Source organism: Sorex fumeus, unplaced genomic scaffold, assembly GCF_029834395.1.
Source record: "Sorex fumeus unplaced genomic scaffold, SorFum_2.1 ptg000128l, whole genome shotgun sequence".
In the NCBI taxonomy this organism is placed as follows: Eukaryota; Metazoa; Chordata; class Mammalia; order Eulipotyphla; family Soricidae; genus Sorex; species Sorex fumeus.
This window is the reverse complement of record NW_026606185.1, coordinates 51,347,120-51,374,050: the sequence shown is the minus strand read 5'-3', so window position 1 is coordinate 51,374,050 and position 26,931 is coordinate 51,347,120. Positions and strand designations below refer to the sequence as shown.

The 26,931-nt window shown below is 50.9% G+C and overlaps 1 protein-coding gene across 4 annotated transcripts in view; it reads left to right on the top strand.

The window, feature by feature from the left end:
- The window catches only part of DYM (dymeclin), a 300,303-nt gene that overhangs the window by 225,200 nt on the left and 48,172 nt on the right, over window positions 1-26,931 (top strand). For all 4 annotated transcript variants that reach the window (XM_056138010.1, XM_056138009.1, XM_056138012.1 and 1 more), the window contains 2 exons: window positions 10,585-10,767; window positions 22,509-22,622. In XM_056138010.1, coding sequence (XP_055993985.1) covers window positions 10,585-10,767; window positions 22,509-22,622 — 297 coding nt within the window. The remainder of the gene's footprint in view (window positions 1-10,584; window positions 10,768-22,508; window positions 22,623-26,931) is intronic.

The following is a 26,931-nucleotide window of genomic DNA, read 5'->3' as shown; positions in this document are numbered from 1 at the left end:
GTGACTCATCTAGATGCCAGGGTCCAGCTTATGCTTTCCCAGACTTCGTAGTGGAATCCGTGCTTAAGGCTGTGTTTTCTAAAGTGGCTATAGTAGCCGTGGCTACAGTTGTGGGGTGGGGGGAAAACGCTTTCTATGTGTTTGCTTAGAAAAGGTCAATTCTGGGGTGGTACGGAGTGATCCCCTCCCCCACAGAGTGAGGTCAGTTGGCCAAATAAGTTTGAGAACCTTGGGCTTTGATGGCAGGTGCCTGTTTGGGAATCGGGACATCGCCCTGTTTGATTCAACAAATTCTTCCTTAAAACATCACAGACCGTGAAGGTGTCTGAAAGCAGAAGTTAAAAGCTCTTGGAGGGTAATTTTTTTTTTAAGAGGCCAATTTATTTCTTTTTTTTTTCTCTTTTTGGGGGGGGGTCACACCCAGCAATGCTCAGGGGTTATTCCTGGCTTTGCACTCAGGAATTACTCCTGGCGGGGCTTGGGGGACCATATGGGATGCTAGGGATCGAACCCGGGTGGGCCTTGTGCAAGGCAAATGCCCTGCCCGCTGTGCTATCTCTCCGGCCCCCAATTAATTTTTTTGTTTTTATTTTTTGTTTTTTGGGGTTTTTTTTTTGCTTTTTGGGTCACACCCGGTGATGCTTAGGGGTTACTCCTGGCTCATGCACTCAGGAATTGCTCCTGGCGGTGCTCAGGGGACCATATGGGGTGCTGGGAATCGAACCTGTGTCAGTCATGTTGGCTGCGTGCAAGGCAAACACCCTACCCGCTGTGCTATCACTCCAGCCCCCCAATTAGTTATTTTTGAAGTTTAACTTTGGCACATTTGGACTTTTCTTCACCTAATGTGAAATATCAATTTATATATAAAATTCTGCAGGAAGTTCATGTCTTGCCTTGAACTAGGCACACTGGCCGTGTTTGGATCCTGAGGCCGCCTCCTTATCCTCCATCTAATCCGAGCACCAGCCATGGTCAGGACGGTGTGCTGTCAGCTCCCAGTGAGAAGCCTCACCCCTCCTCACTTGTAGAATGTCTCAGTCACAGATGACCCATAACCAGGGGCCAGAGCCATAATACAGCAGGGACGAGGCCAACCTGGGTTTGGTCCTTCACATCACATTATAGTCTCCCGGGCACCACCAGGAGTGATTTCCTGAGTGCAGAGCCAGGAAGGACCCCTGAGCAGGTGGCCGCGGGTGGCCCAAGAAACAAAAATTGAGCAGGTGGCCGCGGGTGGCCCGAGAAACAAAAATTATTAAAGAAACTCCCCAAACTTTGACATCTTATGGAGCCTAACCAGAGAAGACACAGAAGAAGTAGCCTAGTGCCAAACGAGGATTTTCAGTGGGGCAGGATGGGAGCAGGCCGGGCGCCTGTGCCCTTGACCCAGGAGCGGCTGAGAGAGCATCTCCTGTGGGGCCAGGCTCCCCGAGAAACTAGGGGTCTTGAGGAGGGGAAGGGGGCAGGCAGTGTTGAAGTATGGGAAGGACTGTTATGGCTTATCTGGGAGCTTGAGAACCCAGAAGGAGCCTCACAGTGGGGTCTGTAGGATGGGCCCTTCCCAGACTCCTCAGCCAGGCTGCAGACAGGCGCTTGAGCATGACACTCCATTTCAGAATAAGGACTCTGGGCACTGCTGTGGGCACCCGGCCATCAGGGAGCTAAGCACCTCAGCAGCGCCTGCAAAACCATGTTTTTTTTTAAATACATATAGATATACATACACATATATCACTTAATCCCTTAACTTCCCGTTAATCGTCGATTTGCTAGAGCGGGCGCCAGTAAGTCTCCATTTGTCCCTGTCGCGTGCTAGTGTAGCCCAATGGCGTCTGTTCCCTCTAGGAACATGAAGAGCCTCAAACCGATTGTTCATGATCTTGATGAAGAAGTCTGACCATCTGGTAGGTGGGCGGCCACGCGGTCTTTTGACATCCCGTGGAATCCAGTCAGTAACAGCTCTAGTCCAGCGGTCGTCTTTAAATCTCATTACGTGACCAGCCCATCTGATTTTTGACACCTTGGCAAACGAGACAGCGTCCCTGATTCTTGATCGTCGACGGAGGTCGGAACTCCAGATTCTTTCTCTCATTTGAGTGAAACGTGATATTCCAAGCATAGCTCTTTCAATTGTTCTTTGGGAGACCTGAATAGCGTTTTCATCCTGTTTGCGTAGGGCCCAGGTCTCTGAGGCATATGTTAATGCAGGAAGAACAGTGGAATCAAAGAGATGTGCCCGGAGCCAGAGGTTCTTCATCCTCTTAGCTATTTCTTCGACGCTCTTGAAGGCGTTCCAAGCCGCTCTCTTCCTCCTGCGCAGCTCGGGTGCCAGGTCATTTGTCATGTTGACTTTTTGACCTAGGTACACATAGCTGTTGCATTCGGAGATGGTCGTTCCGTTGAGAGCGAATGGGGCATCAGGAACGAGGCTGTTTCTCATAAACATTGTCTTTGTAAGATTCAGCTGTAGTCCTACCTTTCCACACTCACGGTCAAAGTCGGCTAGCATTTGTGCCGCTTGGCTGATGTTTGGTGTTATTAAAACGTCATCAGCAAAGCGGAGGTGGTGTAGTTGCCGACCATCTATCTCACTCCCATTCCTTCCCTTTCCAGTCGTCACATGATGTTCTCGAGGGTGGCACTGAAGAGTTTCGATGAAATGGTATCACCCTGCTGAACCCCTCTTTTGACATCAATGATTACTTCTTTGTAGAATGGTGAGATCCTGGTAGTGAATCCGCAATACAGCTCACGGAGGATCTTGATGTATTGGGCTTGAATGCCCTGATTGGCTAGGGCTTCAATGACTGCTTCCGTCTCAACAGAATCAAAGGCCTTCTTTAAATCAATGAACGTTAAACAGAGCGGCATCTTGAACTCCCGAGAAACCTCAGTGAGCTTGGTTATTGTGTGGATATGGTCGATGGTGCTGAATCCTTTGCGGAACCCGGCTTGCTCACATGGTTGTCCTTCATCTAGTGTTCTGCCAATCCTATTTAGGATGACTCGAGTGAACAACTTGTAGATGACAGGCAATAGGCAGATCGGGCGATAGTTGCCAATGTCATGGATGTCTCCCTTCTTGAACAGTAGTACGGTCCTGCTGGTTTTCCATTGGGACGGAACCTTGCATTCAGACAGGTAGCGTGTGAAGAGCCGAGCCAGTGTATTGATGAGTACTGACTGCAGGTTCTTCAGGTGTTCGGGTCTGACCTTGTCTGGGCTGGGTGCTGTTCGTTTCTTTACCGACGAAATGGCGTGTCAGATTTCGAAAGGGAGAACGTTGGGAACGACATATCCATCCTGTGGAATTTGGTATGTCGGCAAATGGACATGGCTATCAAAGAGATTTGAGTAGAAGTCATGGATAATCTTCTCCAGTGCCGTTCTGGAGTATGTGATAGATCCATCAGGACGTCGGAGAGCAGTCATCTTGGTCTTGTAGTTGGCGAAGGACAGGTGGGCGTTACGAATACTTTTCCCAGCTTCTGTCGCATCTACCAGCACTTCTGCTCTTCTCTCTTTGAGGTCTTCCTTGATCGCATCTCTGCACTGCTTTGCGAGCTCGGATGTTAGCTTGCGGTTGCCTGAGGCATGCGCCAAACCACGCTGGCGAATTAGCTCAAGAGTTTTCGAAGACAGACTTTTTTTGTGGCTATCTCTCTCGGCGTTCCTCGCACAATCATGAAGGTGCTGAACCAGTCGATCGTATTCCTCGTCAATGTTGTCAACAATGGCATCTTCCCATGTTGCCGCAATAGTGCCAAAGAGCTCCCAGTTGGTGGTCATTCTGGGAGTTCTCTTTTTAAACTTTGCAGCCCTTTCTCCCCGCTCTGTGAAGTAGAATTTTGCACGAAGGAGACGGTGGTCCGATCCCGTTCGGAATTTTGGGGCAACCACTATATCGGTCAGGCAAAACCGTCGATTAATATGATGTGGTCTATTTCGTTGTGGAATCATCCACCAGGAGACTCCCATGTCCAACGTTTAGATTCTGCCTTCTGGAACTGTGAGTTACCATGGATGGTCTTGGTCAACATGATGAACTCAGACATTCTCTCACCCTGGGAACATTATTATAAAGAAGGACAAGCCATTATTTTCGTCTTTGATAGTAGTGATACACATATATATTTAATATATACATTTTAATATAGTTTAAATGTTATATATTCATAGCAATAGCACAGCGTGTAGGGCATTTGCCTTGCACACAGCCGACCCGGGTTCGATTCCTCCGCCCCTCTCAGAGAGCCCAGCAAGCTACCGAGAGTGTCTTGCCCATTTGGTAAAGCCTGGCAAGCTCCCCGTGACATATTCGATATGCCCAAAAACAGTAACAACAAAACTCACAATTTGTTGTGAGATGTTACTGGTGCCCACACGAGCAAATCGCTGAACAGGAGAACAGTGCTACAGTGCTACATTATATATAACATATTATATTTACATGCGTATATAACATTTTAATATATATTTAACTTTATATATGTCTCACACACACACACACACACACACACACACACACACACATCTTCTATTACTAAGAAAGAGAGCCAGCAGAATTATAATTTTAATTAAGGTAAATTTTTTTACAAGCGATTAAAAACTCAAGGAATTTTGGAAAACTGTGTTTCTTGTACATGAAGAAGTATCATAAAGAAGAATAAATAGTTACTAAAGAAGAACAGGGAGAACTGAAACAGTAATACAGCAAAGAACATGTTCTTTCAAAAACTGAAAGATGAAAAAGGCTTGACAGATTAGAAAACAGAGCAGAATCCAGACAGGCCGCCTGGAACGGTCGGCAAAGTGGGAGTGAACCGAGGACAAGGCCCCCAGCCTCCTGATGCGAAGGACCGGGCTGTCCCGTCCCACGGGCTCACAGAATAGTGAGCAGGAGAGGCAGAGGAGACGTGGGTGGGAGAGTGCAGAGTGTCAGGATGAGGAGTCGCTATGGGAAGCCGTCAGGAGGGGACTGCAGCCAGCCTGGGGAGGCACAGCCGAGCTCTGAACCCTGCCAGGAGCACCCCAGGCATAGCCGGAGTAGCCCCCGTGCACCGCTGGCATGGCCCGATCACCACCCCCTAGTTTATCTGATCATAAGCCAGAAGCTAAAAGAGAAGATGTGGTGGGCAGGGAGGGCGCGGGGGAGGTGTTCCAGGAACTGACCCAAGGGCTGGAGTGCTGCTTCGCATGCGGGAGGCTGGGTTTGATCCTGCCTCCACGGGGTCCCTTGAACACAACTGGGGCAGACCCCTGAGCACTACCTGGTGCGGCCCAAACTCAAAATAGAAAAAGGCTCTCGCTCCACAGTAGGCCATTTCCCGTAGTTTGACGCCCTCGGTGTGATCCCCAGCACTGTCCCCAAAATAGACATTTTCTACCCAGAATCAGTGGCTGTGCTTCCAACCCGCTTTCCAGTGGCAAAAATAGTTGCCAGAGTAAAATGAAACATTTTTTTTTCTGGGCCATTTTTATAAGCACCATTACTTTAAAATACATCTTTGAAGGGTCTTGAGTGTTTTCTCTGTGTCTCTGCCGTGACAGATGTTTTTATTAAAGCTACGTCGGTCTACATCCTACACGGTTCGGGAACACTTTCACACACCTCTTCCCGGGCAGGTTGTCCGTCCATACCACCACCAAAGTGCTGAAATCCAAACCCCTCCCCCCATCCTACTCCCACCACAGAACCGATGGGGGTCTTCGGCCTCAGCACCCGCTGCTCCCCACCCTGCCGCACACTTTAGAAAATTGAGTGTGGGTTTTGGGTTGTGAACCAGTGTCTGCATCTGTGCTTGGGGGTCAGAGCCAGAGAACAAAAACCAGGGTGGGCTGCCTGCAAGACAAGTGACTTTACCCCCGTGTGTACAAATTCTCTGTCCAAAAAATGACTATAATTCTAGCCACAGATAAAATTCAGTCTTAACAGGGGCTGGAGTAACAGCACAGCGGGTAGGGCATTTGCCTTGCATACGGCCATCCCAGGTTCAATTCCCAGCATCCCATATGGTCCCCCGAGCACTGCCAGGAATGATTCCTGAGTGCAGAGCCAGGAGTAACCCCTGTGCATCGCCGTGTGTGACCCAAAAAGAAAAAAGAAGAAGAATGGATGCAAACTTAAGACATTGGTCTGGGAGATAGCCCCATGGGGTGGAGCAGGATTCACATGCAGGACCCCCAGGTTGGATCCCTGGTACTGCATGGTCCCCCGAGCTGCAAACCTGGAGTGCTCCCCAAGGTCCGGCTTGGTATGGCCCCAGACCAAGTTGGCATCGTGCATTCAGATACGCATGTATACACACTCAAAGCATCTCAGTGCCAGAGGGGTTTATTCTGCATAGGCTTCAGAGATGTCCTTCCCGTGGAAGGCAAATTGGCCCATCCAGAAGCGGGGTACTGGAAGGCGTATCCCCGAAATTAGTATAGAACATGAGTTTCCTGGGGACTCTTTGCAAACCAGCTTCTGGCTTTTGTATTTTAAGATGAAATTATAAACCTAAGCAACTATAGCAAAACAGTGAAAACGGGGAGGGGCCAGGGAGATTCCTCCCTGGGGGAGAAATATAAATGTGTTCATCGGGGCCAGAGCAATGATGGTACAATGGGGAGGGCATTTGCCTTGCACACGGCCAACCTGGATTTGATCCCCAGCATCCCATATGGTGCCCCGAGCACTGCCAAGAGTGATCCTGAGTGCAGAGCCAGGAGTAACGCCTGAGCATCACAGAGTGTGACCTAGAAAGCAAAATAATAATAATTTAAAAATGTGTTCATCTCCTTGGGGGCATCTCATAAGATGGAGAACAGTGTTCTTAAAGTTGGATGTAGTTGGTCAATCTTTGGAGCACTTAAAGAGTGTAGAATTGAGGGACCCTTAAGAAAAAAAAAACACTAAAAAGAAAATATCACCAAAACAAAAACAAATTTAAAAAAAAGGAAAAAAAAACAGGATGAGTGGAAGGACATTTGCCTAGGTGTCAGGTGCTAAAAATGCTGTTGCCCTTACCCCAATAAAGACAGAAAGCCACCTAGAATGGGGTTGGGGCGGGGGGGGGGGGCGGTTAATAGAAACACTCTTCAGTCTCCAAACTGGCAGACTGGCCGAGGAGGCACAGCGGGCGAGGGTCGCCCACTTGACGGACTGAGCAGGTGCAGGCAAGGGAGGGCAGGCCTGGGAATGTCGTGCTTCAGATCAAGGCGGGCGAGGGCAGTGTGGGGCGATGCTTCCCAGGCGGCCACGTGGAGTCTCCTCAGCCGCTCCTGGCCAGTGGGGTGCAGCTCCATTAGTGATGATGACAAGTAGCGGTGACACTCAGTGATTTCCAGGTCCTTCGTGAGGTGAGAAAGCCCGGACAGCCCTAGGACCATGTCCAAAAGCACCAAAGGCCCACACACACACACACACACACACACACACACACACACACACACCCGTCAGCCCAGCTGCACCCACAACTCTTAGCCAACCACCTGACCTGCCTCAGACTGGTTCTTGCAGCCACCAGCCTCCTGTGGCGACGGGTGGCCCAGGGCAAGCTGGCCCCCAGCCGGACCCAGGCTCTCCGCGGAACAGATGGTGACTGCTAAGCCGCGGCCATGCTGTCCTTGGTTAGCTGGCCACCAGAAACGGGTAGAAAAGTCACAAAACTAGCTGGTAGGAATAAACCCAGTGAGACCCATAGTGACAATGCATGTAAGTGAATCAAACTCACTAGAAGTGCAAAACTATCAGGTTAAAATTTAAAATGAAAAAATAAATAAAATGATGCCAACCAGCCCTTTTGTGGTTCCTAGCACCCTATATTTTCAGCGTCACAGAAAGTTTAAAAGTCAAAGGCTGGAGAACAATATACTTTGCAGATAACGAAAAAAAATGATGTTCTAGCACGGTGAGTTATCAGTAAACTAGGCACTCCAGTGGATAAGGAAAAAATTAGAGATGACCCTAGAGGCAGTTTGAATACTTGAATCCCTCTGAGGAATTAATGAGTCCTTAATCATGTTTGGGAAATCTGAGCAGGACTCTCAGACCAAAATGATGACTCTTCGGGAGAGCCTGTTGGTGAGGTGAGAAGGGCAGGCTCTTTCCTGCACTGTCCGTGTAAATGTCTGGACTTTGCTCCTTAGGCGGCTGTCTGGCAACTTAACATTGCGAGTACAAGCTTTTCTGAAAGCAGTCCCTTCCCCAAAACCCATCCCAGAGAAACGAAAGGACCTGAATATGAGACTGGGTGGACCTGCCGGGTGTTTATTGCTGTATTCTTCACAGAAGCAAGGGAAATGGAAGTGAATCGAGTAGCTAGTGAGTTAGGCACCTCTTACGGGACACAGTTGTGACAAATACTACAGATGCTGTAAACCATGATATGTTGCCAGTATTCTGCTTTAGAAATTTGCTTTCAGAAAGATTAAAATAAGAAATACCTCTGTATTTACTTTTTCAGTAATGTCTGTATTACAATATACCACAGTGTGGTTCTGTAGTTCTGTTTGGTCTCAGATTCCTTCCATCTGTGCAGTTTCCTTTAACTTTTCTTAAAGTGTAAGTATGTGGGTATGAATTATCACAAGTTTTTTTAGTCTCGAAAAAGACTTTATTTTGCCTTTGTATTTGAAAGATATTTTTGCTGATTATAGAATTCGCTTGACCCAGTTCTTAGCCCAACGTTTTTATGATGCTTCTCCATCTGGATTGGCTTGTGTAACTTTTCGTGAGAAGTCTACTTACTATAAATCCTGTCCTTCTATATTGAATAGTTGGAACCTTTCTATTTAGTGCAGTGTTTTAATTCTGGCTGCCTTCAAGATGTTCTCATAGGTTTGCATTGTTTTGAATATGATATACCTAAGTATGTAGACCGGTTTTTGTTTTACCAGGTTGTACTTATTTAGGACTGTATTAGACAGACATTAGGGGTATTCTCTGAGTTTCTTAGATCTGATGCCTACTGCTTTTGTTCTTTTGAGAAAATATTCAGAGGTTAGACACCAAGAATCTTGAAGAATCAAGATTCCTGTCAGAGCTGTGTAAGCATTCTTTACTTGGCTTTGTTATGTGCCATTTTCAAGTTTTCAAGACTGCTGAAATTCCTCATCGATTCCGACGCGGGAAGAGGTCCATGTTGGGTTTTGTAGATCATAATCATCGCTCTTTCAGATTCCCTGTTTGGTATTGTCAGTATCTGTTGTCCTTTAGCATGATACGCTTGATTACTTTGTCTCTTGAACATGGATGATTTTTATTTTTATGGGCTTCGTTCTTATTTTTTTTTTTTTCGTTGAATGCTGGTACTTAAGACAACATAGTTGAGGTAACTTGGATGGATGTAAGCATACCTTTTGTCCGTTAAATCTGCTCTGTGAACTTTCTTTCATACTTTTTTGCTTTTTTGTTGTTTTTCTTTATTGTTGTTTGCAGAGTATGTCATTTCTAATCCTTTTGCTTTCATTCTGTTTGAAGTGAGTTACAGTTCAAGTTTTTAATAACCATATATTTATATCAGAGTGTTTATTTTTTATCCAGTCTACCAGTTTTTGAGTTTTAATGAATGTATTTTAATTTATCTGCAATTAATGCTAAGCATTGACTTGCTAAGTACTCAATCTGTTGTTTCACTTCCTGTTTGTTCCCTGATTTTCATGCTCGCCTTGTTTTTCTGCCTTTCTTATGGATACATGAACATTTTTTAGAACTCCATATTAATGTGTGCATAGTATTTTTAAGTAGATCTCTTTGTGTGGATTTGTTCTGGACATTATACATGTAAAAACGGTCCTTGTCTCATGATGTTGACATTTTATCTATTGAAGTGAGAATCCCCATTTTAATCTCTTTCCCTCCCGCGTCTATAATAGAAATGTCTTAGATATTCCTTTGAGGATTGCATCAAACAATGTTATAATTTTTGTGTCAGCTTTCAAACATAATTTCGGAAACTCAAGAGAAAGAGAAGTCTATTGTGTTCATCTGCATTGTTGCTCTTTCCATTATTCTCTCTTCAAGAGAACTGCTGATTGTTTACTTTGAGTTTTGCTGTCTCATAAACTATTTCATGTTCAAGACTGTTGACTCCGAAGAAAAAGAAACAAAGCAACAGGGCATTTATCTGTAAATATAAAGCTTAAACGCTGAAAGCTTTCTTTACAGGGCAGAGACATGAGCTCATATTCTGAATTAGGTACTTTTCAGGAAATTGGTGGGACTTCACCGCCGCTTTAATAGTGCGTAAATCTAATGCTTTAAGATGGCACTGTGATAAGAATACAGATAAGAATCTTGGGGTGCCAGGGGAGGGGGTGTTGAGTAAGCTCCAACTCCTCTTCTACATTGGTGAGACAATCGTCGATTTTTTAAAACTACTCATGAGCATCCTATGTTCAACAGATTTGTAACTCAAATCCTTCAGTCACTGGTAAACCCTATTCTCAAGATGCTTTCCCAAACTAGCCGTGGGGAGTTCTTTTGGGCCTGACTTCAGCAGTAGTGTTGCGGGTCACACCCTGACCTTCATGCTGATGAATGGTGTGTTCGGGAGCCACGCGCTGACCTGCAGGGGGGTTTGCTTTCCTTCCCAGGCTCAAGACCTGAACGTGATCGAGGAAGTGATCCGCATGATGCTGGAGATCATCAACTCCTGCCTCACCAACTCCCTCCACCACAACCCCAACCTGGTGTATGCACTGCTCTACAAACGTGACCTCTTCGAACAGTTCCGGACCCATCCCTCGTTCCAGGACATCATGCAGAATATCGATCTGGTAAGGAAGTATAGCTGGAGATAGTACGGTTCTTTTTTTAAATGCCAGAGTAGATACGGGATGCTTTTAAAAATAAGAAACATGTTGTAGCCATCATTGTGAGGCATGCAGTTTATTTATTCATTTATTTTTGCTTTGAGGGCCATACCCAGCAATGCTTCGGGGTGACTTCTGGTTCCGTACTCAAGAGTTATTTCTGATGGTGCTCAGGGGCCCATGTGGGATGCTGGGGATTGAACCTGGGTCGGCCACATGCAAGGCAACTGCCCTGCCCTCTGTATTATCACTGTAGTCCCATAGGTTCTTTTAAGTATTAAAGGAGAGAAAGTTTAACAAACCTGGATTAAAAGGTACAGTGGAGTTCCTTTGGGGGATGGATTTTGAGGTCACAGCCAGTGGCTTCTCCCAGACCCCTGCTTGGAGGTTGCACCCACCAGTACTCTAGGGACCGTGTGATACCACAGATCAAACTGGGCTCCCTCCTGCAAAGCCTGTGCATGGCCCTTTGAATAATCCCCCCGAATCTTTCAACATGATCTGAATTTGCCATATGTTCTGCTACAAGTGTGACATTCCGTGTGTGTGTGTGTGTGTGTGTGTGTGTGTGTGTGTGTGTTTATGTAGTAGACACATGCATTTTAAAGAGTAAAGATCATACTTCATGCAGTTCTGCATTCTGTATGAATGGGCGATGGGTTCAAACAGTTGCACGGTCAGCATTTTTCTGTGTATTCACTAAATAGTTCCTGAAAATCAGTGAAGAGCAGCAGGGGATATGGTGCAGTTACAGTAAACAAGGCCCTGGGTTTGGTTCCTGGCCCCAGGAAGCAGGGGGCATGGGGGGCAGAGGAGAGAGCAGAGTGGTAGCACCCAAGCCTGGCTTCCTCATGGCCCCGTGTCTGACCCACAGCTCCACGCGTAGCCCTGAACACTGCCCAGTGTTACCCTATCTTTCAAAAGAGTTATAAGTATCTTTTGATTCGGGTGGGTCATATATGCTGGTTCTCTGTGGTTGCTCCCTGGCAGTACCTGGGGAGTGTGGAGAGGAACATGGTACCAGGACCAAACCCAGGTCTTCTGCACGCAGACCTTGTGCTCAGCCCTTTGAGCCATCTCTGCCACCCTTTAAGCAGCTTTGGTCTCTCTTTTATGACATTTTTGCTATCATCTTAGAACGGGAGATATACTCAGTGGCATAGAATGTCTGTGTTTTCTTTGACTTGGAACGGGGATGGGCACACCCATCAGAGCTCAGGGATTCCTCCTGCCAGTGCTCAGGGACTAGATGAGGTGTCAGGGATCGAACTCAAGTAGGCTATGTGCAAGCAGGTGCCCTGCCCACTGTCCTATCTCTCTGGCCCTGTGTTTTCAGGACTCTGCACTGGTTGCCAAGTGGCTTTCCAGAAGCACTTCGCGGTTTACCTGTGTGCCATTTTACATTTCCACAAGCAATTTACAAGAGAGCCTGTCTCCCCGGGTTGTTCAACTTTGACCACTATAATCACTTTAATCTTTTATGTTGAAAAACTCTTTTACTAGGGCTGGAGCCATAATACAACAGATAGAGTACTTCCTTACCTTACACACAACCAACCTGGCATCCCCCGCCCCCCATTTGGTCCCCCTGAGCCCGACCAGGCATGATCTCTGAGCTCAGAGCCAGGAGTAAGCCCTGAGCACTGCTGGGTATGGTCTCCACCCCCCAATTCTTTTTTTTTTAAACCCTTCCACTGTTGTTTTTATTTTAGCTCTGCGTTACTGATGTGGCTGAACATTTTTCACCAGTGTGTAAGCTCTTACTTCCTACTCTTTTCAAAACGAGCTTTTACATTTTCACTGTTGTATTTTCTGATTCTGTTTGATTTCAAAACCTTTCTTCGCCCCCTCTGACAGCCACAGGCATAGCGAGGGGCCACTGCTGGCCTGTGCTGGGAGAGCGTGGCAGTCACCCCAAGCCGGCCCCAGCGTGGCCCTGAGCTTGAGGTGGCCGTTGTCCACCCCCACCCCCCCCACCCCCCCATCACGTCTGTCAGCCGACGAGAGCCCAAAGACTAGCCTTGAGCCTGGTGAGGATTCCCAGGGAAGCAGAAGGCTGGGGCCCGGGCTTGGCCTGCGTGTTTTCCTGTCCTTTCATCCACTTAAATTAATCTGATGCCAAGTGGGGCCTATTGTGGTCCTGAGTCTCTTGATCTTTAATTGGGTCTGAGGATGTCACCTCAGAATGGCCGTAGCAATGCTACAGTCTTATTTTCTTATGTCGCTTGTAAGTGTATCGCTTTCAAGGTCCAGGATGAGTGATGTTTCTGGTTTTTTAGCCACATCGTTGAGTTACAGAACTATGAAATGTGGGGTGTTTTTTTTCCCCCCATCTGATTTTTTTTTTTGCAGTCTGCTTCTTGACCCTTTCAGTCTACCCTCTGGCAAACCTCAGAATCTGTACCCTTCTCTGGTTTCTTCATTTCTTTCTTTAAACCAAGGATAATCGCTTGAACCAGGTATGGTGTATATTGGGCAATCAAAATGGAAAAGGTGTTGGAGGGGAAGTCTTTTCTGTTTTCTTTTCTGTAGCCAATGTTTGCTTTCATGTTCCCGACCGATGAACCCAGAATTTCTTTTTCCCTGTGTCATAGTTGTAATAGGTGATAGATCGCCTTATAACACATCATTTAGATTCCTTCCCTCTGAATGTTTATTTAAACCACATCAAAAATCACTTGCTCCTTCTTTACATTCCACCATCATTGTTCTGTATTTCTAAGCACTTACATTCCTGGTCTCGTTCCATCCTTATTAAAAAAACAAACCTGTGTAAATCTCTCTGTTTGGAGGCACGTGGAGGGTCTTGTGTATCTGACCAGAAGGAGACTCCCAAATCCTGAGAAGCGAGAGAGAATATATACATATGTAAGAGAGAATATATACATATGTAAGGACCTGGAGCCATAGCACAGCGGTAGGGCGTTTGCCTTGCGTGCAGCCAGCCCGGCCGAGCCGGGTTCGATTCCTCCACCCCTCTCAGAGAGCCCGGCAAGCTACCGAGAGTATTGCGCAAGCTACCTGTGACGTATTCAACGTGCCAAACACACTAACAACAAATCTCAAAAATGGAACCGTTACTGGGCCTGCTCGAGCAAATCGATGAACAACGGGAGGACGGGACAGTGGACGAGGACCGTCCACTCGAGATGGACCGTCAGTTCTTGGGCTGGGCTGATCTTTCTACTTGTCACCATCTGATCAAAGGCGGGAGGTGAATCACCGCTGAAGGGGGTCCTCAGAAACAGTGCCCGTGTATTGTCCACCCCAGAGACAGGGACACCCGTGTATAACTCAGGACGCCATCAGCAGTGGCTGCGGCCGGACACAGCACACGCAGAGGAGACCAGAGCCCAGTGTGCGAGGCCACGGGGAGGCCACGTGTGCGGGGCATCCGGTCAGCCTGACGCCCCCTGTTGGGATACTGAATTCTTCTCAGCCAGCCAGAACACTTCCAGCGCAAGGCCACTGTCCTCCGTGAGGACAGGCAGGCTGGCGGGTAGGGAAAGCCACCTCTAGCGAATTCTACCTCTGGTGGGCAGGAGGCCCCTCCTCAGCTGCCTGTGGAAGGTCTGCAAAGGACTTGGCCCGGCCCCGCCGCCAGCCCCACATCCATAGCCCGGATGCATGCGATGTGCAGAGGACGGGAACCTTTGTCCTTGGGAAACTGGGCTGTGGGGGAAAAGAGAAGCAGCGAGGGGCGAAGTCACTGCGTCCGGCCCGGGATGCGAGCAGGGGACCACGGCCTGATTCCCAGCGCCTGCTTTCCTGCCCACGGCAGAAGTGTGACCCACGGCTGACACTCCTGGAGCAACTTTGCGTCCTTCTCGGGACGACTTTCGATCGTGTGCCACTCTGCATCTGTCGTTCCTGGGCACTGCTCCATGCCGGGAGCAAGACAGGTCTCCAGGCCCTTCCACATCCTGGCTGCTGGCCATGCCAGGGCCCCACGGGGATGGGGGTGGACCCAGGGCCTTGTACAGGTATGCACACTGCTGTAGAGCCACATTTCCAGGGACTCCCCCCACCCCCCATCTTTTATTCTCCTTTAAACTAGCCAGATGCTGAGAGGTTCCTCAAATGATTTGGAGGCTGAGGAGTTGGGGGGGGGGGGGAGGAGGAAGGACGGGGGGCGGGGCTTGGCATCGCCCCCGATGGTGCTCAGGGCTTACTCCTGGCTCTGTGCTCTGTGTTCTACACCTTATGCTGTCTCCCTGGTCCCCCGAGTGATTTTTTTTTTTTTTTACCCAGATTTCAACCTCAGAGTCTTGGTGTTGGATAAAGGTCATGTATTGGCAGAGGTTCTCTCCTTGGCCAGTGACCAACTGACACCCAGTTCCTCTGAGCCCTGAGTCTGCCGAGAGGGATGGCAGAGCGAGTGGGCTGGATTGGTGGCTAGGTTGGCCCAGGGTCACTCTGCTCCTAAATCACCACGTAGCCAGGCCTGGAGCCCAGGTTTTATTATTATTATTTTATTATTATTATTATTATTATTATTATTTTATTTTGCTTTGGGGGTCACACCCAGCAATGCTCAGGGTTCCTCCTGGCTCTGCACTCAGGAATTACTCCTGGCGGTGCTCGGGGAACCATATGGGATGCTGGGACTCAAACCCAGGTCGGCCGCGTGCAAGGCAAACGCCCACCCCGCTGTGCTCTCGCTCCAGCCCGAGCCCAGGTTTTATTAGACACTCCACATTTTCACCATTCATTTAGATACGCCCAAGTAAGGTTCGAAACGAGCAGGTTTTCCCAGCACCGCTTCACAGATACTGCCGTCTGAAATTCATTCAAGAGCACTTCAAACCCGTTTTTGCATATTTCGAAAAGGACGGCGGCTGTAAATAGCATCTCTGCTTCTTGCCTCTTTCGGTACTTCAGCTTCGCCTCCCTTTGCCCCCTACTCCCCCCTCCCTCTCCTTCCTTTCCCCTACCCCACAACTGCCCATAAAGTTCTGGCTTCACCCAGGCCTCTGCTCTTCCTTCTCTTATAACCATGACCTTGAAGGACAGGTAGGGGAGATGAAGCTTTGTCCCTGAAGCCGACAGCAGGGCCGGGCTGGGATTTTTCATTTGGGCGCACAACAGTGCCGAGAACAGAGGGTCAACCTCGGGCATCTTTGCCTCTGTGGAAGGAGCCAGACGGGGCTCCCCCAGGGCCTGGCTGCTGCCCCCCCCACACACTGCACATGGCCCTCCCACCCATCCCCCACCCTCTCCCTTCCATCGTTGGGATCTGGCTGGGAGCAGGGCCTGGCAGCGTGGAGCAGTCGCCGTCGGCTGCAGGGAGCACTTAGTTCTGAGTCTGCTGAAGGCACCCGTGACCCTCCTCTCTGGGCAGTGTAAAAGTCACGCTAGATTGGGTGCATCTCTAGGGCTGGCCTTTCTCACCGTGCCCCAGGCCAGGACACAAATTTGCTGTGTGACAGCCCCACAGAAGAGTGGAGTAAGATTCCATCGGAATTAATGTTTCTCCCCCACCCCCCAAAAATCAAAACACAAGTCGACTTTTTTCCTCTGCTTAAGTCACTAATTGGCATCACTGTCCTCATCATGTAAGCCACAAACGTACACGTGCTGGCAGTAAGGAAGAAAGGGCCAGGAACCTGGCAGGCTTGAAGGGGAGACAGCCGGAGACCCCTGCTGAGGTGTGTTAGAGCAGGGATCTGGGGAGAGGGGCCCACAGATACTGGCCACCGGGTGCAGGTCAGACGAGGTGACGTTGGGCGCGGCTGGGGGGGGGGCATGGGAGAGCGTTTCGAGGAGATTGGGGGTCAGAGGTGGGGTAGGTAGCGGACGTCATCTGTCAGAACTCACTGAGCTGTACTAGGAAAATATATGTCAGAGACATCGTTGGTAAAACGGCGCACCCTTCAAAAGCTATTTCCTGAAATTCTACTTCGACCTTAGGATAGAGAAAAGCTTCTCCCACGGGCCTTAGCACCATCAGGGAGGAAAGGATTAAACCGGCCCACCGCGACTCTCCCTGAATGCCCAGACAGCAGGGGACACAGGGCTCCTGGCCCAAGGGCAATAGCCGTGATGGCCTGGGCAAGGATGGGGGAGGACGTGGCCACCTGGCTGTGAGTTCCAGGGAGTCCAGTGTAGTTGGAACAGTGTAGTTGGAACCCAGAGACTGGGCGTGCCATGGGCATTGTGGATCCCTCTGCAGCAGGCCCTGGCCCCGGGGAGCTGGCATGCAGGTCGTTGCCGACTTCTCCACTGATTTCCACAAGGTGGTTCTGGGAAGGGGTAGAGGCGGGCCGGGGCCTTCATAGCTGCCCCGCTGCTTTTTCTGGGAAGCATAGAAAGACTTGCGGGCAGTCGCAGGAAGCTGTCCTAGCCCCAGGATCCGGGCCAAGTACCACAAGAGGCGCCCTGCTCCGGCCTCAACCACAGGATCTGGGCCTCACTGGCGTGAGAGGAAAACGGAGCCCACGGAGGCCCCACGCAGGTTGATGGAACACACTGCCTCCTGCGTCCACCAAGCAATTGCTGGGCCATCAACAGCGACAGTTTAGCGTAGGATATGACCCGGGAATGCGGATGCACGTGTGGCCATCCCAGCTGCCCTGCCATGATTGGAAGCTGGGGAGACCCAGTGCCCCGGAGGGCAGCTTCAGAGCAGAGCTCACGTCCGGCTCACCTGCAAGACCAGGGTACGTGAGGGCCCGGCATAGAAGAGCTGGGTCTGCCTCTGACGGCTACCTCCGTCTTTATGGTTCTGACGTCTGATGCCCAGCACTCTTCCAAACGCTGAAACAGAAGAAAGAAAAAAAGAGTCACAGTGTCAAGATCCAACTTAGGGATGACTCAGGTGGGAGGGCTGTCAGGGGCTTTGATGCTGATCTGCCGGGGAGTAGAGGGAAGGGGCTGGCCTAGAGTGGGACCAGCCCTGGAATGATACCTAGCGCCTCCTGTGGTTCCCCAAGCATGACTATGACTCAGCCCTGAGCACCGCCAGGTGAGACCCAAAATAAAAGAAGATTAATATGGCTAAGAGATTTACTCCAAAGATCTACACAATTCAGCCCATGGGCCAAAGCTAGCCTCTGGCCTCCTAGTCTTTGTTCTCCTGCAAGCTAAAAATTCCTTTGCCTTTCTAGAGTGTTGTGGTTTTTTTTTTTTTAAGATTAGTTGTAGTCCACAAAGTGCCAAAGTATAAAATGTTTACTACCTGACCAATTATAGAAAAAAGGTTGTAAACCAATGACGTGGTGGAAAAGTTAGCAAAACGCAGAAACCAGTAGCAAATTCCAGCGAGAAGTGAGGGGGGGTTGTGGGGCGGTGGGGGGGGGAGGAAATCAAACGGAAAAGTTAGAAGTTTTGAAAAGCCTGCCAGAAGGGCCGGAGCGATAGTCCAGCGGAGAGGGCCTTGCACACGGCCGAGTGAGGTTCGATCCTCAGCATCCCATATGGTCCCCCGAGCACTGTCAGGAGTGATTCCTGAGTGCAGAGCCAGGAGTAGCCCCGAGCATTGCTGGGTGTGACCCCCAAAACAAATAAATAAAACCGTTACTTTAAAATGTTGTGTCCAGAAAGCTCCTCTCTTTTCTGTACAGAGCCAGAGAAAGTAGAGTTCTTTTTTTTTTTTTCTTTTGGGGTCACCAAACATCAGCCAAGCGGCACAAATGCTGGCCGACTTTGATCGTGAGTGTGGAAAGGTAGGACTACAGCTGAATCTTACGAAGACAATGTTTATGAGAAACAGCCTCGTTCCTGACGCCCCATTCGCTCTCAACGGAACGACTATCTCCGAATGCAACAGCTATGTGTACCTAGGTCGAGAGGTCAACATGACAAATGACCTGGCACCCGAGCTGCGCAGGAGGAAGAGAGCGGCTTGGAACGCCTTCAAGAGCGTCGAAGAAATAGCTAAGAGGACGAAGAACCTCTGGCTCCGGGCACATCTCTTTGATTCCACTGTTCTTCCTGCATTAACATATGCCTCAGAGACCTGGGCCCTACGCAAACAAGATGAGAACGCCATTCAGGTCTCCCAAAGAAGAATAGAAAGAGCTATGCTTGGAATATCACGTTTCACTCAAATGAGAGAACGAATCCGGAGTTCTGACATCCGTCGACGATCAAGGATCAGGGACGCTGTCTCATTTGCCAAGGTGTCGAAAATCAGATGGGCTGGTCACGTAATGAGATTTAAAGACGACCGTTGGACTAGAGCTGTTACTGATTGGATTCCACGGGATGTCAAGAGACCGCGTGGCCGCCCACCTACCAGATGGTCAGACTTCTTCGTCAAGATCATGAACGATCGGTTTGAGGCCCTTCATGTTCCCGGAGCGAACAGATGCCATTGGGCTACACTAGCACGCGACAGGGACAAATGGAGACGTTACTGGCGCCCGCTCGAGCAAATCGACAACTAACGGGAAGTTAAGTGATTAAGTGATTGGGGTCACACGCAGTGATGCTCAGAGGTTACTCCTGGCTCTGCACTCACGAATTACTCCTGGTGGTGCTCGGGGGACCATATGGGATGCTGGGAATTGAACCTGGGTCGGCCGCGTGCAAGGCAAATGCCCTACCCGCTGTGCTATCGCTCTGGCCCCGAGCCAGAGAAAGTTTTGTCCTCTGTATACTACTATCGCTGTCCCAACCTGCGGGTCTCAGAGTCACTCCCAGCCACAGCATGTACAAGGAGGGGCATGACTGAGCTATGACCCATAATATTCTATTTTAAAAACAGAAAACGGGCAGGTTGGACCCATAGAGCGTTAATATTGCCAATCTCTTGCCTTGAACTATGAAACAAGCTCCAGGCCTGGATGACCTAACTTCCATGAAAGAATTAAAACTCTTGACACACAAACCCCTCCAGGTAGTAGCCGAGGAAGGCCCCGCTTCCCAGCTCATTTTTATGAGGAGATTGTTTCCATCCTGCTAGCACTAAGCAAAGCCATTACAGGAGAAGAAAGCCGCAGGTCATTCAAGTTCACCGTGTAGGTGCAGAAGCCCCCCGTGAAGCTTTAGCAAACCAGAATCCACGCTCTGTCAGAAGGAGGATGTGTCACCATTGCCTGGCGTCCATCCGAGGAATATGAAAACTCATTCTTGTTTCAAGAACAAAAGAGTCAACCCCAGGGGCAGGAGCGAGAGTACAGCCGACCTGGTTCCATTCCCAGCCGCCCTGGAGGGCCCCCAAGCCCACCACGGGTGATCCCTGAGGCGCAGAGCCCAGGGTAAGCCCTGAGCACCGCGGTGTAGTCACAGAGGGGTCGGTGACGTGTGGAAACTGGGGAGGGGAGTATTTGTCCTACAAGGCGCCTTGCTGGTGTGTGAGTTAGCGTCAGGGGCTGCAACCAGACCTGGCCTCTTTGGGGGCTTTTGTTTGTTTTCAACTTGGGGGCCACATCCCAGGGTGTTCAGGGCTTACTCCTGGCTCTGTGCTTAGGGATCACTCCCGGTTGTATTTTGCTTAGGAGACCCCAGGGGGTGCCGGGGACTGAACCCAGGTAGGCTGCGTGCAAGGCAGTTTCCCCGCCGTGCTGTCTCTTCAGGCAAGTGCTCTGAACTATGCTGTATGCTGCACCCCCAGGCGTTCCCCAGACAGTTTCCATCCGCCACCCTCCGCTCTGCGGCTGCACAGAGATTGCCCGCCACTGTCTCGAAGACCGAGAACATCCCCTAGACCAAGACTCTCTTGCAAATCCACTGGCGCTCACTTCCATGGGCTAGGTTGCAGGAACAGATTAAAATGCAAAATTTGGAGGAAAACCAGAGTCACCGAGGAGATACGTCTGTGCGTAGCTTCCTGAAATGCGTCTGCCAGCAGAACTGGAGCTCAGCGCTCTTCTCTCAGCCCCGGGAGGTCGGACACCCCCTTCTGCACCCCCACAGGCTCCCCTGCCCGGCACGCGCTGGCCCCCGTTGTACCCTCATCTCCCTCCGAAAAGCAGCTCACTCCCACGACACTGCACGCCAGGGCTCCCTCGACCCGGCTTCGTGACACGGACCAGAGTGTGATTCTAACATTACTCAGAGGGTGCAGCTGATTACTCAGAACCCGACTTTGAACAATGACGGCTCAGAAACTTATCAGCACGACTGAAGTCACGAGCCCGGCGGCGGCGGCAGCGGCGGTTTCGTGAGTGGCGGCCGAGGGCGCGCAAGTCAGCGGCGCCTGCCACGGAAACGGAGCTTCCCATGGGCTCCCTGGCGCCTCATTCATTCCCTGCGTAGCTGAGATTTCACTTGAAATCTTCCCTCTCTTACTGGCTGCGTGTTAGATATTTTCAGAGACAGGAAAGTTCATCTATTTTAGCAGTTTCGGCAGTCGTGAAGAAAGTTGATAACAGCTCCAGCCCTGTGAGTCACCATCCCTAAACGTGCGTCTATCCCGAGTCCCAGCCTGGCGCGACGAAACACAACTCCCGCCTGTGAATGAGTCGGGCAGCGGGATTCCAGCTGGAGTCTCGCTGCTACAGGTTACTTTTTTTTTTCTTTTGAGGTACCTGCAATCAAGCCTAGGACTTTATATTTGCAGGGAAAGTGCCGTCCTGCAGAGCTTATCCCTCACACACCGTTGAGGCTTTTGGCTATCCAGCTTACCCCTTCCGTTCCAGCAACTTCTGTTAAGGACACCATGCCTTAGGGCTGGAGAGAGATTGCTGTGGGTCAGGTGCTTGCCTTATATGCAGCCCACTTGACTTTGGTCCCTGGCACCATCAGGAGTGATTCCTGAGCACAGAGGCAGGGTAAGCCCTGAGTAGTTCCTGGGAAGGCTCAAAAAAAAAAAAAATTTTAAAATACAGGTTTTTCTGTTTTTTTGCGTGTCTGAATATAAACACTTCGAACCATGAAAATATGTTACCCTCTGGAATAAAAGGGCTCGATTGACATTGTGCTTTTAAAAGTGTGTCCTACTCTGAGGCCAGAGTGCTCATACAGCAGGTAAGGGGCTTGCCTGCCCCAAGGCAGACCCTGAGCACCCTTGGGTGTCACACAGGAGTGACCCCTGAGCCTCAGAGCCAGGAGGAAGCCCTGAGCACCCTTGGGTGTCACCCAAAAACCAAACAAACAAGAAAAGCATTTCCTAGTGAAGAGAAGATGTTTTCAGTGACACATATCAGGCCTAGTATTTCAGGACCTGCGGTGGGGTTTCCCAGCGGCTTTCTTTGCGGCTTGCTGCCTCGTTCGAACCGTGCACGAGTGGAATCTGTGCCGCCGATCGCCCAAGGTCCAGGAGGAGAGTGTTGTCACAGGCGAAATCAATAAACAGCCCCAGAATCAACTCGACATGTGCGTTCAGTTCCATTTCCGTTGAGTCTCCCTTGTGACATGGGCCTTAACTTTCTCTTCCCACCGAGGGAAAGGCCATGCCAGGCAGGGCCCAGGAGCTGCAGGATCCTCAGCTTGGGAGGCGGCCCTGACAACTCAGGGCACGCCCCCCCCCACCCCTGCCGCCAGACCCACAAAAATCCAGGCCTCCCTCAGAAGTGGACTCATGGGGCCAGAGAGCAAGCACAGAGGGTAGGGCGCTTGCCTGGCCCCGCGGCTCACCCAGGTTTGGTCCCCATTATTCCGCCTGGACCCTCAAAACCAGCCGGGAGTGAGCCCTGCGCATCACCAGGCGTGACCCAGAAACTGACCACCCAGACCAACAAAGGGAACTCAGGCTGGTGTGTGGCCCCCTCCCCAAAGGGGAAGGCGTCGGCCCGCATCCCACACGCCTCTTTCTCTTGCAGGTGATCACCTTCTTCAGCTCGAGGCTGCTCCAGGCGGGGGCTGAGCTGTCGGTGGAGCGGGTCCTGGAGATCATCAAGCAAGGGGTGGTGGCACTGCCCAAGGACCGGCTGAAGGTAAGGCTGCAGGGGGGAGCTGGCATCGTGCGGTTCCGCTCACACTCGGCCCACTCTCGCCCGCGCGGTCCTGGCAGGAAGGCTCCTCGAGGCTGCCCGCCCCTCTGCCTGCCCCTGCTTGTCCCCCACCCCCACCCCGTTCCCTCTCCTCTGTCAGAGTGCTCGCTCCTCGGTGGGCCGCGGGCGGGGCGCTGACCTTCCCCGGAGTGTCTTATCACCCCGACCATTCCGGAGTTCCCGTGCCGCACAGAGAGGCATTACTTCACGCTATCTCGAGAACCGCCGCCTAATGAGTGCCGGAGAGATATTGTTGCAGGGTGTGAAAATATTTTCAGTTCTAACAACACGGTTTGTAAAACAACCACCGCACATCCGTCCTGTAATCAGTCACAGGGTTCCGCCCTCCACAAGCAGCTGTGAGACCGCGGGGTGCCGAGCGGCGTGGCGAGGTGCTGCTGGGTGCCGGCCACATGGCACCGCACCCGGCGCAGAGGGCGCTGGCCTTGCTCATCCCTGACCCGGGTTCGATCCCTAGCTTTCCATCCAAGGAATGATTCCCACGTGCAGAGCTAGGGTTAACCCCCCGAGCAGCGCTGGACGTGGCCCAAAAAAAGCAACAAAATTAATAGCCTCTCCGCGTGGCAACCAGCATAGAATTTTTTTTTCCTTTCACTATTTTAAATGGACTCAAACTCTCCATGGAAACCAGTACAAAAATTCCCGAAGATTAACGTGTCAGCTCAGAGAAAGTGGTAGATCCTGGGGGGTCTCAACCAAATCAAAGGCGAGGGGGAGTCATGCAGATGCTGTAAGAGAAAGATCATGCAGAAGGATCGGGGAAGGGGGTCTGTTGAGGCCCGAGGCCAGGCGTGGTGACCCCAGGCCTAGAGCAGATTTCAGTGAGAGTGTGGTCTGGATGCTGCCACGAGTCGGGGCTAATGTGTGAGCTGATGTCGGCGAGGGGGCCAGCGAAGGACGGGGAGCTGCGGGTGGGCGGTCACGGGCCAGCGCCGTCACTCAGAATGGTCACTCAGAATGAGAAGCCGAGGGTGGAAAGACTCGAGCCATGTGTTGCAGGTAACAGGAGAGGACCGAGGGCAGAGGGTGGAGCTGCACAGAGGAGAAGCCAGTTCCAGCTTTCGTGTGTGTTTGTTTTGGATTTTGTTTTTGGACCACACGTGGTGATGCTCAGGGGTTACTCTCGGCTCTGCGCTCAGGGATCACTCCTGGGGTGCTGAGGGAACCATATGAGATGCCAGGACCAAATCTGGGTGAGCCACAAGCAAGGCAAACACCTACCTTACCCACTGTATATCGGTTCGGCCCCAACACCAGCTATTTTTTTTAATTTAATCTTATTTTTATAAAGCTGTTCACGATATGTGATTACATTTAATATTCAAACACCAATCCCACCACCATGATACCTTCCCACCACCATACTACCATCCCGAACCCCAACCCCTGCCCCCAAAGCAGAACTGAAATAATTTCTTTTGTATTGCTTGTTATGAATAATCTGCTACAAATGATCCAGAAAAAGGTTTCTTAGAGGAAAATGTGTGAAGATTGTTGTATTTCACCCAAGAGCCATTAAGCTCTTCTTTAAGAGATTAGTAACATGTTGTTAAAGGTTGAGTCTTGTGTGCTTATATATCTATAGCTGTGTAAATATATTTCCCCCTAAGATTGGACACCCCATCAAATGTGGTTAACGTGCTACTCTTGGTATATTAGTGGATGCCAGCTTTATTTAAGAGCAGAGGAATATTAGTCAAGAGGTAACAAGGACCCCCAACCCTACCTCCAGACCCTGAAGGTCATGGAGTGTTAAAGAATGAGCAGTGTCCTCCAAAGGCAGGGGTGGAGGGTGGGCAAAGCAATAGTACGGCAGGTAGGACATTTGCCTTGCACGCTGCTGACCCGGGTTCGATCCTTGGCATCCCATGTGATACACTGAGCACTGGCAGGAGTGACGCCTGAGCGCAGAGGCGGGAGTAAGTCCTGAGCATCACCGGTTGTGGCCCCAAATCATCTCTCTCTCTCTCTCTCTCTCTCTCTCTCTCTCTCTCTCTCACACACACACACACACACACACACACACACACACACACACACACACACACACACACCAAAGCTTGGGGAGAGTTAGAGACCAGACAGAAGACCCACATTTCATTACAGAGTGGCAGGGGGGGGGGGGGGCAGGTGGGGCAGTCAGTACAGGAACTGAGATTGCGGGGATTCTCGGTAACTAGAAAATAGGGTTTTGAAAGGAGCCCTGGGGACCTGGGGGCAAAGAGAAACAGGAAACTGGGTTTGGGGCACCCAAGGAAATCTGTCCCGAGGGTGGTGCTCGTCGGATGGGCTCGTGTTTGAGACAGCAGTCCTGAGGAGGAGACGTGGCATGAACCGTGGCATGAACCATTCAGGCAGGCCTGCCACATGGCTCCATCGACTGTCATCGGGCATCTGCCCCGGGACCACCACTGGTAACAAGCTTGGGCACCTCGAGTGAGCCAAGGTTCCCGGTGACAGTGAGCGCTCAGGGTGACGTGGCTGGTGCCCAGGGCCGCTCAGGGCCAGGGGCACATCCGTGAGAGTGTGATGGGAGAAAGACGCAGGACTCCCCGGGAAGGGTAGGGCAGCAGCGAACCAGGGGAAGCGGTGAGAGAGACGCGGGCTAATTCGGAGCTGCCAGGCAGGATCCTGAGATGGGAGGGTGGCCCCGTACGCTTCCGGTTGGGGCAGAGTCACTGCAGTGCTGTGTCGAGACATGGCCGCGTGGGCATAGGGAGCAGAGGGAGCGGGTTCTCGAGAAGCCTGGAGCTTGTCCTGGAGCAACGTGACCGGTGGAAACGCCAGGAGTACACAACGCGGTCGGTGGGCGAAGGGGAGCTCTCGGGCCTCAAAGGAGATGGCTGGAGCCGTATTGATGACCGCGGCTCCAGGAAGCATGGCTAGAATACGGTGCCACCAAAGAGATTAGAGCAGTGGTGCCCATCTCTCCACGCCTGCAAACCAGTAGGATGGGAAATCCTGTCTTCATACAGACAGCCGCTGTGCCCACTGCCCGGCACTCTGTTCTGCTCTGCCCTGCCACGGGGGCCTCGTGTCCCACGGGAGGAGAGCCATGACTGTTCCTCAGCCTGGCAGGACATGTCCGTAGCCCCGGGCTTTGGAAGCTTCCAGGCCTCAGTGCAGGCCAGAGACCAACTGTTGGAAGTGGGTTGGGACTTGGTCTGTGTGGGGTCCAAGGAAGCTCTCAGATGCCCGCACGCTGAGATCATGGCTCGGAGCCAACACTTGCCAAGTGCCACGTGGCTCACAGTTCATGCACCCCGGCCCTCCATGGCTTCCCCTGTGCATGCTCTTATCACAGCCATGGGATCTGTGCAGGACAGCTCAGAGCAAACTTCTGGGTGACACCTTACGGCGTTGTGGGTGACTCTTCAGGGAATCACTAAAACTGGTGGAAAAAGGAGGACTCATCCTGTTGGTACTAGCCTGAAGACAAGATTTGGGGCCAGAGAGATGGTACAGTGGGGAGGGCATGTGTCTTGCACGCAGCCAACCCAGGCTTGATCCCCAGCATCCCGTAGGGTCCCCTGAGGCCACCAGGAGTGTTCCTTGAGCGCAGAGCCAAGAATAGCCCTTGAACTCCACCAGGTTTGGCCCCTAAACAAACAAACCACTCCCCCCAAAAAAAATGAAACAAACCACCCCCCCCCAAAAAAAATGAAGACAAGACAAGTGTCTTCAAGTACCAGAAGTAATGTTTACAGAAGAAGACATGAACTATAGTGTGTGGTCTCGGGAACAGGACTGGTGGGGACATTTGGGGACCTTGGTTTAGTCCCACATAAGGAAGAACCCTCAGGCAGATGGGATTATTTACAGACGGATTCAGCGGCTTTGGGAAACGTTGCGTGTTCTTTCCCTTCAGATGGGCCGGTGACCCCTCCGCGGCGAGGCCAGTAGGTGCTGCCTGGGCCGCGGTTCTTCTCCAGTGCTGGCTCGGGGCAGGGGTGGGGGCGACAGAGGAGGCTTCGAGGCTGAGTTCTCGCCATTGACAGCGAGAGCGGAAAGTCAGGAACCGCCTGAACCCCCATGAAGACTCAGATATGGGGTGGGAAATCCAAGCATCTTTCCCTCTCCTAAGCACCCACCCGCGTGTGCATCCCCTAAACGTTCATAGGCAGGGGGTGTTACAGCCCAAAAGAAAGACCAGAAAAGATGATTCGGCTTGCCCTGGGCTGCTGCCGGCTCTTGCCACCACTGCCCTCGCCCCCAGCCTTCTCTCTAGCAG